Source organism: Cervus canadensis, chromosome 10 (assembly GCF_019320065.1).
Source record: "Cervus canadensis isolate Bull #8, Minnesota chromosome 10, ASM1932006v1, whole genome shotgun sequence".
Classification (NCBI taxonomy): domain Eukaryota; kingdom Metazoa; phylum Chordata; class Mammalia; order Artiodactyla; family Cervidae; genus Cervus; species Cervus canadensis.
The window spans coordinates 2,053,713-2,066,882 of NC_057395.1; the positions used below are offsets into that span (position 1 = coordinate 2,053,713).

At 39.7% G+C, this 13,170-nt stretch overlaps 1 protein-coding gene across 9 annotated transcripts in view; it reads left to right on the forward strand.

The window, feature by feature from the left end:
- The window catches only part of CREM (cAMP responsive element modulator), a 65,653-nt gene that overhangs the window by 3,374 nt on the left and 49,109 nt on the right, over nucleotides 1–13,170 (forward strand). For 8 of the 9 annotated variants that reach the window (XM_043478932.1, XM_043478930.1, XM_043478935.1 and 5 more), the window contains exons 2-3: nucleotides 5,976–6,075; nucleotides 11,473–11,596. In XM_043478932.1, coding sequence (XP_043334867.1) covers nucleotides 6,032–6,075; nucleotides 11,473–11,596 — 168 coding nt within the window. In that variant the 5' untranslated portion in view covers nucleotides 5,976–6,031. The remainder of the gene's footprint in view (nucleotides 1–5,975; nucleotides 6,076–11,472; nucleotides 11,597–13,170) is intronic. The other variant, XM_043478933.1, reaches the window with a different exon arrangement.

Sequence of the window (13,170 nt, forward strand, 5' to 3'; positions counted from 1 at the left end):
GGGATGCTTTTTCATTTGTTAAAATTATCGGAGGAGTGAAGTTTAACTTATTTAGACATGTGTCTGCACTTGGACACTAATTTTGTTCGTATATGCAAGATAGGACCAAGCTGAGTATCACAACATTGAAATTCATGTCTATAAACTTTAGCTAATTCCAGTGTCTTACCTACTCTTGCCCTGATTTACTAGTTAGTGGTCAATGCAGTTGTACTTTATATGTAGGTAGGTGTTTTGAAATATACCTAAAGTGCAGCAATGGAGCATGCTGTTGAAAAACCCTACAGTGATTATTAGTCAAGCAATAACTTCCCCCAAAGATTGAAAGTTTTGTTTCCTTTCATGAATTGGGGCCATGGCAGGGAAGGGAGCCATGATTACTTGTATTTCATTTTTCATTTCCTCCTTAGCAGCAGATTCTGCTGTTCATTGACTGAAATAGACAAAAGCAGGCACCAGGGGGGAATGAATTGAGAATGAGATGCTTGAATAATTTTTAATCCTCTGGTGATTTTAGTAAAGAGTTAATATTTCTTAAATAATAATAGGTATCTGAGGTGGCTCTGTGGTAAAGAATCTGCCTGCTAATGCAGGAGACATGGGCTCAGTCCCTGGGTTGAGGAAGATCCCCTGGAGGAGGAAATGGCAACCCACTCCAGTATCCTTGCCTGGGAAATTCCGTGGAGAGGGGTAGCCTGGAGGCCTGCAGCCCATGGATCACAAAGAGTCTGACACACCTGAGTGAGCATGCATACACACATAATAGGTATCTGAAGCAATTAAACTGGGTGGTCTTGAATCTGTATTAGAATGCTGCTTGATTTTCTGAGTGATTCATGTTCAAAATAGTGAAGACAGTATTTACAAGTGTTTCAAATAATTATTCACAAAAACTATTCCTGACCGCTTGTATTTTTACAGAGAAGTATAAAAATTGTTATTTGAAACTTATTCTAATTTTGCTCACAAAGATTACAAAAAGTTAAAAGTGGCATGATTTCCTGTTACTACTGTATTTTTTGTTTTTCCTGTACTCATCTTCACCTAAAAATACATAATAATCACAGGCTCATCCCTGTGAACTTCACATATATGGCTTTTGGTATTGACTCTTGAACAACATGGGGGTTAGAGGCGCCAACCCCTGAATATCCCCATATACTTTTTGACTCCCCTAAACCTAACTGCTAATAGCCTATTATTGACCAGAAACCTCACCAATAACATAAACAGTCAATTGAAATGTATTTTGTATGTTATATGTATTATATACTATATTCTTAAAGAAGCTAGAGAAAAGAAAATGTTATTTAGAAAACCATAAGGAAGAGAAACATTTATAGGACTCTACTGTATTTATCAGTACTATAAATTGACAAGAGGAATCATTTGTCAGTACATCAATACTATCTTAGATGATACAAATCACTGTAGCTGTTATATGTATTCCTAACACTAGACATCAAAAATGAAAAGATAATATGAAAAGAAATTTAGTTTCATTTATAGATATAATGATTCATGCATTGACAGTGGCACAGTAGCCTAGGCCATACACTAATGAATGAATCCTTATAGAAATTTATGGCATATAATATTACAGTCATTTATAATACAGTATTGGAAACATTGTTACATTAAAAAACAAAACACTCACCTATCATGACAGTTTTTCCAATTATGAGAGTGAGGCATACTGTATGGTCATGTAACCCTCTGAAAGTTATGAAACAGTAAGAAAACTAATACATGGTATTAAGTGCCTACCACTCACCTTATGCCTATGTTCAGCTAGATTAGAATCTCCGTATATTTTATGCATTCATGACATACCTTTTTTAAAAAAAATATTTTCAATATTTGTAGGCTATAAGTTGCACCTGAAAGTTTTTTCAAATTGTTGCCTGTTTCCCCCAAATTTCCAATATATCTATTGAAAAGAATCCGCATATAGGTGGACCCACGCTGTTTCAATCCTGTATTGTTTAAAGGTCAACCGTACTTCTCTTTTCTAGCTAGCCTGCCCTTCCCCAACTTTTTAATTGACTTGGTTGAGAAGAACCAGCTTTACGTTATGAACTTCATAGTCTTCTCCTGTCTTCTTCCAAACCTTACTGTTGCTACTTAAATCATAGTTAACCTGTGAGGGTCTCCTACTTTCCCAAAGAGATAAAATCTTTCTTCAACCACAGCCCAAGAAACAGATTGTACATTCCTGTGTTCTCTCTTTGCCTGCTTCCGTTAGAGGTGCACCACCGTTTATTCCACATTCTTTTCATCTTGACCATGCTCATTGTAGTGGGACTTCAGTTTTGTCTCTCTTGCAAAAACCACAGTCCAGTAAGGGCTAGAACTCAAGTTGACGCCCAGTCAGCCTGCAGTGCTATGCTGTTTAGATCTCATACTGGGCTGCCATGTATGACCGTTAGACCGCACTGCCTCCTCGGGACCTGGGGCCAGACAAAGGAAGCGGGAGTGAAGGCAGAGGATGCCCAGATACGGTGCCTGGGGCCATGGTGACTTCAGCCTCCAACTGAGATAAAAAATATAGCAGGAAGGGAGATGTAGAGCAAAGGAGTTGAGGTTAGTTTTAAATATTTCAGGCTTGAGAATCTGTGAACAAACTGTTGAGAGATGTCAAATTGGCAGATACATACAGGCCCAGATGGCACTGGTGGTACTGCCAATAAAAGAGACAAAAGTTCAATCCCTGGGTCAGAAGGAGTCCCCTGGAGGAGGAAACGGCTACCCTCTCCAGTATTCTTGCCTGGAAAATTCCATGCACGGAGGAGCTTTCATGGCGTTGCAAAAGAGTCGGATACTCCTGAGCATTCAACCAGAGAGGGGTCAGGCTGGAGGTGAGATGTGAGACTCATCTAGCAAGGATGAAGCAGTCTTGAGGGAGAGTGTGGCTGTTTTTGTGACTGGGAGCATGGAAACACCAACCCTTAAAGAGTGGGCCAAAGGAGACTGGGGCAAAGGACTGGATAACTTGGCAGGGAAGCTTGAATTTGGTGCCCTGAAGAGTTCAAGGAGGACAAAATTTGACGAGTAGGAGATGCTGTTAGGTGTATTAAGGAAGATAGAGACTAAAAACCATTGCTTTGGATGTGGCAAGCAGGTGGTCACTGATGACTTCTTAGAGAGTATTGGGAATGAAATAATTCTTTGATGAGCCTGAGTCAGGATCAGGTTTACCTGATGGTCACTGTTCTGTTGTGAGGTTAATCATTTTCTCTCTTGATGTCTGGTGGTAGGGGTGGCAGGAAGCTGGGAAGAGGAAATGGGTGGCTGGTCCTGGGACTTGATCAAATGCCTTTTTCTACTCGAGTTCCAAATGATAATGTATTGCTTACTCAGAAATTAAACTCAAGAAAATGGTATTTCCAAGAGAAATTGGGAGTGACTTCTCCCCTCTTAGATGGTGTCATGTTATCGTTGTTCAGACACTCAGTCATCACGCTTTGCAATGTCCTGGACTGCAGCGCGCCAGGCTTCCCTGTCCTTCACCATCTCCCAGAGTTTGCTCAAACTCATGTCCATTGAGTCAATGATGCCATCCAACCATCTCATCCTCTGTCATCCCCTTCTCCTCCAGTCCTCAGTCTTTCCCACCATCAGGGTCTTTGCCAATGAGTCGGCTCTTCACATCTGGTGGCCAGAGTACTACTGGATGGTGTCATGCCCATCATCATTATTCAGATAATATTATCATTATTCCTTGCTTAAATGTCTGTCTTCCTCATTAGAATCCAAGCTCCTGGAGATCAGAGACATTTTATTATCTGTGTCTGGGTGCCTAGCACAAGGGCTGGCGTACCTTGGGTGCCAATTTATTTATTGTGCTAAGTCGGTTCAGTCGTGTCTGACTCTTTGCAACCCTATGGACTGGAGCCCACCAGGCTTCTTCTGTCCATGGGATTTTCCAGGCAAGAGTGCTGGAGTGGGGAGAGGGGAGGAGAGGGTGAGATGTAGGGAAAGAGTAACATGGAAACTTACATTACCATATGTAAGATAGATAACTGAAGGGAATTTGCTGCATGGCTTGGGAAACTCAAACAGGGCCTCTGTATCAACCTAGAGGGGTGGGATGGGGCGGGAGAGGGGAGGGAGGTTCAAAAGGGAGGGGAGATACGTATATCTATGGCTGGTTCACGCTGAGGTTTTTCAGAAAATGACAAAATTCTGTAAACAATTATCCTTCTATTAAAAATTAATTTTAAAAAAAAAGGGCTGGAGTGGGTTGCCATTTCCTTCTCCGGGAGGATCTTCCTGACCCAGGGACCGAACCTTGGTTTCCTGTATTGCAGGCAGTCTCCTGCACTGCAGGTGGATTTTTTACCAACTGAGCCACCGGGGCAGCCTGGTTGGGGTGGGGGTGGGGTTTGGTTCCAATGCCCTACCATTTCTCATCCCTGTTGTAGAGTGGGGGCAGGTGGTAACAATAATCATTGTCCTGGTGCCCCTAGTGCGGGGTGGCACACCTGCCTCCCAACTCAGTTTCCAAATTGGGGTGGGATGGTGTAACATCATTACAAAGGGACCATTATGAGGGAGCCCTGAAAAATAGCCTGTTTGTGGCAGAGCACCCATTGCTGGCATAGACGCCCAGGAGGAACTTAGGAATGCCAGTGTTTGCCTTTTCAAATCTAAAATAAATTGAGAGCTCACTGCTCTCCTTTGGTCTTTTTCTTTGTCGATTTTACTTCATTCAGCATGTGGAGGGCTTCCCTGGTGGCACAGTGGTAGAGAATCCACCTGCCAGTGCAGGAGACACAAAAGATGCAGGTTCGATCCCTGAGGGAGGAGGAAATGGCAACCCACTCTACTGCTTTTGCCTGGAGCATTCCATGGACAGAGGAGCCTGGCAGGCTGCAGTCCATGTGGTCGCAAGGAGTCAGACACGACTGAGCACAGCGCAGCAGCAGCAGCGTGTCAGATGTGCATTTTAAGGAGATAGTAGTAAAAAAAAATGGAGTTTAATTTCTACAGTGTCTAAAACAGCTTTTTATTTTTTTTTTGTTTTTTTTTAATTTTATTTATTTATTTTTTTAATTAGTTGGAGGCTAATTACTTCACAACATTTCAGTGGGTTTTGTCATACAGTGATATGAATCAGCCATAGATTTACACTTATTCCCCATCCTGACACCCCCTCCCACCTCCCTCTCCACCCAATTCCTCTGGGTCTTCCCAGTGCACCAGGCCCGAGCACTTGTCTCATGCATCCCACCTGGGCTGGTGATCTGTTTCACCATAGATAGTATACATGCTGTTCTTTTGAAATATCCCACCCTCACATTCTCCCACAGAGTTCAAAAGTCTGTTCTGTATTTCTGTGTCTCTTTTTCTGTTTTGCATATAGGGTTATCGTTACCATATTCCATATATATGTGTTAGTATGCTGTAATGTTTTAAGGAGATAGTAGTAAAAAAAAATGGAGTTTAATTTCTACAGTGTCTAAAACAGCTTTTTAAAATAGACTGAAGGCTGTCAGAGGAGATTCTAAAGGACAAATTACTATTTTGTTTGGAGTTAAAATTTTTTAACAAGACCCAGTTTTGAAGTTAAGGTATATGAAAAACAGTTGACAAATTTGTTTTCAGTGAAATGAAATTTGAGAAAATGATAATTCATTCAGTTTATTAAGTGTTTATTATCATTGTAAAATAGAGCTGATAGAAGCATGTTGCAGTGTGTATTACATGATTCAAACAGCACTGCTGTGTTCAATAGAAAATCATCTGATAAATAGCACACAATTTAATTTTTCTGAAATTTTTTTTCCTCCGAAGATAAGGAAATTGGGTAGAAGTAAGTTTGAAAAAGAAAATACAAACATTTTCAGCTTTCTATGCTTTTTTTTTTTTTAATTTTATGGAACTAGGGTATTTTGTTGTAGTTGTGAGAGATTTTAATTTTTTTTAAATAAAATCTTATGATCTCCCAATTCAACATTATAATTTTACTGCAGGATAAATACAGAAGAAAACAGGAAGGAGCAAAGCATTGATTATAAATGTCTTAATAATGAGCAGATGTGGCAGGAAAAAATATATGAAGACAAATCTAAGGTAGGTGGATATGTTATTTTTCTATTCTTTTGAAAGTTCTTAGCTTAAAATTAAAATGGATAAATTAATGGTGTGTGTATATATGTATATGTGTTTGTGTATGTATATGGGTGGGTGGGGGTGTGTGTGTGTGTGTGTGTGTGTGTGTATATATTTACAATAAAACTATAATAGTATGTACCCAAATTGCTCAGCTCTTCAATTAGGGAGTTTGTCGTCTACTATGAGTTGTGCTAGGCAACATAGGAGTTGAGTGGTCACTCATGGTCAGCTCGTTCTAAGTGCTGGCCTTTTCAGTTACAAACGAGATGGTATATACGGAAGTGGACAGAGTTTTCATTTTCATTCTTGCCTTTAGTCAACACCTGTACCTAAAGTTGTAAAACAGCACATCTCTACCAATGTTTTCTGGAAATCCAAATATTATTTTTCAGATTTTGTTTTAGTTATTTTCAGAGACATTCTGGTTCATCAGTTGGATCTAGCAGCCAAAAGTAAATGAATTTTTCATGACAGTTTTTATAAAACTGTTTAAAAAGACATAATAAAAACAACTTTAATCATTTTTCCTTTTGTTGCTGAATTCTGTTTTTTAAGCAGGTGAAAAAGTTTTGCATGGATAAATATAGTTGCTCTGCAGTATAATTTGTCTTTGCAAATTGGATACAACTAAGATTTTCAAAGTTATTAATTGTACACTTTAATTATAACTAGGAAGCTACTTTTATTTTTCATTTAGATATTTTTGGCTTGTATGTCTTTTCTTTGTTTCTTTCTTTCTTTTTTTTTCTTCCTTTCTTTAAAGAATATCTTCCTGGGTACCTAGAATAGAATTCTTCAAAAATGTTTTTCCTTTTTCTTCTCATTTTTTCTTCTTTTTAAATATCTTGTGTGTGCTTGGTACATAGATATGCCAAAATAACTTTGGTCATTAATTATCTCAATATTTCTATAATTATAAAAACATAATTTTTACAAATATACTCCTTTGTATTCATTTCTTCCAAGTGTGTTATATAAATCATATATAAACAGTACTGTACTGTTTGCTGTAGTTCAGTATTTTGGGGAGTTTTTGAAATATGACATAGATGTTCTACTGAAAACCTAGAAAATAACAGAGTAACCCACAAATACAATTCTACCCACACTAAAGGTAGTTCACCCTAGAAGACTTTGAAAACTGTGCAACTGTGTGGATCCTGTTCTTTTAAAACAATGATTATATTAACATTTGTTAAAATAAATCCCAACTTTTCAAAACATGTTGGGATAACATTTACTTTTCTACTGAAGAAGAGAATGGTTTGTTAATAAATAAAGATTTCAGAAGAAATATTTAACTTTCATAAGAAAAGAATGTTGCTACTACCATTAATCATTTATAAGTTTAAATATGCCCATGTTAGCAAATCCTTATCTGTTCTTTAGAATTGTAGACCAAATGTTTGCCAGTATTTTGCTTACTTGTAGATTATAGTACTTAATGGACTTTTAACTTTGTTTTCATTTTTATCATTTTGTATGTGTTTATTTTTAAATATTCCATAATTTCTATTTTCTAATTGGTCTTTTTCTCATTTGTATTTAAGATTGAAATATTATATAATTAATTAATATACAGATTATTAATACTAGTACAACTGTTTTTAAAATTTGGTATAGAAAGTGAGATTTGGGGGAAAATATCATATGATTCACCTCTTTAATTTTTGCTATAAAGTAGGTAAGTGAACAGTGCAAGATTAAAATGGGTCTTTCTCTTACACTTGGTAAACAAATTCCATTGAAACTAGTTGAGACTGATTTACAGATATTAGTGTTGATATGTGTCATTTCCATCTGAGGTCCGGGCCCTTTATTTCCTGCTGGATTAGTGTCTGAAAATGCCCAGTACAGTGCCTGACCCAAGTTGAGCACTTCAATGTTAGTTGAATCTTCTGCCCCGAGTCTTGGTCTGGGGTTGGCTTTTAGTGGGTTTAGGAGAGGAGTTGGGTATAGATCAGCAGAATGAACTTATTTGAAGATGACAGGCTGTGTAAATTGGTAGCGCTGACCTTGCTCTTCTGTAGATTTTTACTTTCAAATAAATTGATTTAGTAACAAACTTGGACTGAATGACATGCACTGGGCCCTGTACAAGGCACTGCAGGAGAATAAAACCGGATAAAATCAGAGTGTGTACATCCTCCTGTGAAAGGCAAGGCCCATCTGAGTGGAGACTGGACAGTAGTGGCAGCATACTGAGAAGCACACCATTTTTGTAAGACGTGTCTGCACGGGGATACTGCTCAGGGTGCCAGCTGTGGAAGGAACCCTGGAGTCATGAACACCGGACCTCCTGTTCACCCGCTGTCATGCAGTCTTCTGTGAGCCCTGGAGAAAGACACCGAATCTCTCTGAACCTCCTTGTTATTATTTTAACACCTGACAGTCATATAGTCTTCTGGAATAGTTGATTAATTAATTCCCTTAATGATTATGGTAGATTCTATTCTAGGCACTGGGAATACATTGAAATCTAAGGTGTTGTGTCTGTTCCTCACACTGTTGCTAGAACTTTGTGGACAGATGAATATGCTAGACAAGTGCTGAAATGGAGGGATTGCACAAGATGCTTTGGGAACTCAGGACAGAATCATTCTGCCCAAGGCTATCAGAATAGACTTTTTAAAGATGGTGTCCTTGATCCAGACTTTGAAGAATGAGTAGAAATGTGTCCATTGGACAAAGAAAGACTGAAGGGCATCCGAGGAAGAGAGAAATACAGATATAGAAAATTAGAATTGAGGAAATAAGATGTGTATTCGACCAAAGACCTGGCTCGTAAGGAGGCTGGAATGCAGAATGTGGGAAGGAATGGAGTGACTGGAGATGAGGCTGTAAAGGTAAAGTGAGCTCATGTTGTGAGAGAGATTGAATGGCAGTTTGGTTTGGTCATTGAGAATATGCTTTGGGAAAAGACCTCGGTTCGAAACCTGGCTTTGCTACTCAATCCCTTTGTGGAAAATCAGATTCTAAACCTCTTTATGCCTCCTTTTCCTCACCTCTATAAGAAGAACTAACTATATTGCCCTTTAGAAGTTGTTAAGGATGAAAACCAGCAGGCTCCTGCATGCCTCACCAGGTTGTCCACTGTAGTCAGCTACTCTGTTTTCCAAACATGCTCTGTATTTTCCTTCCTCTCTTGGTTGTCCTGTTCTTTTCTACCCTCTCCTTCTTCAGCGTACAACTCATATGGTCCCATCCTCAGGTCTATTTCAGTTTTCCTGTGTTTCACAAAGCATTTCATACATAGCATCCTTCACACAATTTGTGTTCATTACGGGTCTAACCAATAGCATTTACGAATAAGCTAAGTTTTCCTCAAATTTTAATAGCTATCACAATCTCTTAGATATAAAAATTAGACCCCTTAGAAAGTTTGAGGCAAAGTGTCTGCCTGTAGTGCCGGGAGACCAAGGTTTGATCCCTGGGTTGGGAAGATCCCCTGGAGAGGGAAATGGCAACCCACTCCAGTACTCTGTCCTGGAAAATTCCATGGACTGAGGAGCCTGGTAGGCTACAGTCTGTGGGGTCGCGAAGAGTCGGACACGACTGAGCAACTTCACAGGCCAGAAAGTTTGAATCAGTAGGTTTGGGGTCAAGCCTGGGGATCTGCTTTTTTTTCTCTTTACAGGTGTGTTTGTCAATTCCAAGACAGGTTGTCTGAGGACTCTTGGAGAATCTAAGGCCCAAGTGGAGAACAGTGTCTTTGAGAGCAAGGATTGTGACGTACCCACTTTTGTACTCTCAGGGTCTGTCATGTAAATGGTGCTAAATGAATGTTTCTGAAAGGGAAAGGCCTTTCAGAGGGTAATGTTTGAGTGGAGACTCAAGTTCTTGACAGAACCTGAAGAGCTTTTAATAAAGGTATAAGAAGAAGCAGAAGACAACATCTCTCACACTCTTCCCAAACCACTTCTGCTAGGACTTGCTTTGTGGGAAAAGGGTTTGGGATAGTTCTTTTGGAAAATGCTGTTGACTGGATCTGCATCATCCTTCCCAAGTCAAACTGGAATAGTCAAGCTTCAGAGAAAGTTCTGCGGCCAAGAAACCCTTTTAATCCCAGATATTTTAAACTCTGACCAAGCGTTTTTCCTGTTACACTCTTTCCCAGATAATACCTTTTCATATCCTGCAGAATCAAATGTTCTAGGTATTCTCCTTGGAAACTGCTCACAAGCAAAAGTGGAACCTCAGGAATTGGCAGTTTTTGCAGGGGGATGGCCTCTGCTTACCTAGAATTAGAAGGTCCATGCTGGGAAATAATAAGAGATAAAAGAATTGGGGAATGTTGAGGGAAAGACATCTTTTCATTGTAGACTCTAGATTTTTATAATTGCTCTAAACTGTCACGGTCAGTTGTAAGTATTAAACTGTTTGAATAGAGAGAAATAATTCTAGGTGTAGTGCAGACTATAGCAGACAGCCTTGAGAACAGAAGACTTGGATTCAGGTGATAGCTCTTGAAATGCAAAAGAATTCAGTCTGGAAAAAACATCTGGACATTTCAATTTAAAGTTCTAAGTTGCCTGCATACTTTTGGGATATATATTTAGGCTACTGAGGTGAAAAAAAACACACTATATTATTAATGATTGAAAAGTACACTATTGCAGGGAGTAGTTCCTGTAAGTTTAAAAAAAATTTTTTTGTTGATTTTATTTGCATTTTATATGTTCTCGTAGTAGGGTAACATTATAATATGGCTTACCTTCTGTCTAGAAAGAGCCTGTATAGAAATCATTAACTTAAGTTGAAATTATAAGCAAAAAATGTACAAGTTTTTCCTGGAAAAATTAGATTCTCCTCTTTAAGTGAAGGGGGAGCTGCAGGACAAGTGGTCTGCTCTGAGTGATTCTATTTGACGTTTTTTTAAATCAGAAACTATTTAGTGCTGACAAAGTCAGACACATCTTTATATAATAACACATTTAATGTAGGTAATGTGGAAATTCTTTCATACTAAATCATAGTATAAAGCAGGTTTATTAGGCCATGAGAGTCATAGGATGTGTAAACTGCATGTAAAATATAAAATCTAGCTTTATCACTAATTTATGCTAGAGAGCTTAAAATAATTATCAAGGAGACTTTATTGTAAGATTAAAAATTTTTCAAATAAACTAATTCCCATGGGACATTGTGCAGTGCTCCCTTGGTATAGTGTTCATATCCAGTGAGCAGAGAAGGTACCTTTACGTTTGGAGAGTTAGAGCTTTGCCACTGAATCTATTTCTGGAAAAACAAGGTAGAACAATTGGATGATAGAAATGAATATCAACCAGAAAGCCAGGTGAAAACAGATATTTCAGATAGGGCCTTAATTCTTCTTCCTTTTTATTGTCTTTTCAGACAAATGACCATGGAAACAATTGACTCTCAGCAGGATGGAAGTTTACCAGATTCTGTGGCAGAGAGCGAATCTGCTCACATGCAGATGCAGACTGGTCAAAATTCAATCCCCACTTTAGCTCAGGTAAACTCAACGTAGGCATCAGGCAGGCATCCGTGAAAGTCAGCCTGTGTGGAAATGAGAATTACTCGCAGATTCTGTTTTCTGGCCATTAATCTTAAGTTTCCCCTGTTCCCTGGGTATCAGCCATTCTTACTGATTTGCCTTCCAAGAGAAGATATGTTTGAATTACTTTTGCATTGTAACATACACTATGTAAAAGAGAAACAAAACCCCCTGCATCGTGTGTAGCCCTCAAATTACTATTTGGTAAGGTTGGTAATTCCAAACTGATGTAGTTTTGTATTCTCACCTCTAAAGATGATAGAAATCTTGCCATTTGCCCAGTATATACTTGGTTTAATCTTTACTTTCTTTTTAGTTAGGCCTTAAACTTTGACTTGGTTTCATTTAGAGAGCACCAATATGAGTTAGCTGTTTTTCAGCTCTTAAACCTCATTTCTGAGATATCTATAAAAGTATATAGTAAAAAGAGATACGTTTATTTAGTTCATCAACTACTTACTGAGCCCCTTCCGTATCTAGGTGGTGTTTTGGATGCATGAGGCTCTGGATTTCCTGGACTTGATGTCTCTCGGTTTAGTGTGTTTAAGGAATAAGTCTCGCCATGTAAGAAGTGCTGCAAAATGTTACATAGAAATGACTGAGTTGTCAGAGGGGAAGCAGCTGGGTGACCAGGAGTGCTCTGTTGTCGTTCAGTCACTCAGTCATGTCCAACTCTCTGTGACGCCATGGACTGCAACACGCCAGGCTTCCCTGTCCTTCACCATCTCCCGAAGCTTGTTCAGACTCATGTCCATTGAGTCAGTGATGCTATCCAACCGTCTCGTCTTCTCTTGTCCCCTTCTCCTCCTGCCTTCTATCTTTCCCAACATCAAGGTCTTTTCCAGTGAGTCAGTTCTTTGCTATCAAGGGCCAAAGTATTGGAGCTTCAGCTTGAGCATCAGTCCTTCCAGTGAATATTCAGGGTTGATTTCCTGAATATTCAGAGTGCTCTGTAGAGGGTTTTATTACGAAGGGTGAGTGGAGGTCACTGGGTATATAAGGAGAGGGAAGCATATTCTCTAGGCCAGGGAAGAGTATACAGAAGGTAGAGGATGGTGGCAGGAACTGCTGGCGTTGAGGCCAAGTGGAGCTGTGTCTGGGCTGGGAAGTGGAGCTGGTCAGGGTTAAGTGGAGGGTGGTATGCATCTGAGAGAGTGGACCATCCCATGTTCTAAGTGTTCACCAAAGCAGGATACCTGTGGCCAGGTGGTGTTGGGTGGGACATCAGCAAGCTGGGAGCGGGGACCCCATTTGGGTGGCATCACAGTGACGAGAGTTCGAGCAGTAGAGAGACTTTGCAGTATCTGGAAGAGAGACTAGAAAGGACCGATGGCTGCCTGGAAGGCCCGCGGCAGTGCCAGGCAACTCCTGGGTTGTCTCCGGCCAGCCTGGTTCCTGCATGGCCTGGACTTTTCCAAAACGCCCTGCACCCAGCCTGCCCTTCTTTCCTCTTTGAGGCTCCCAACACCCACTCGCTCCCTGGGGTTTCCTCCTCACTAGTGCTCTGTGTAGCTGCATCTCCCTGGCAATAC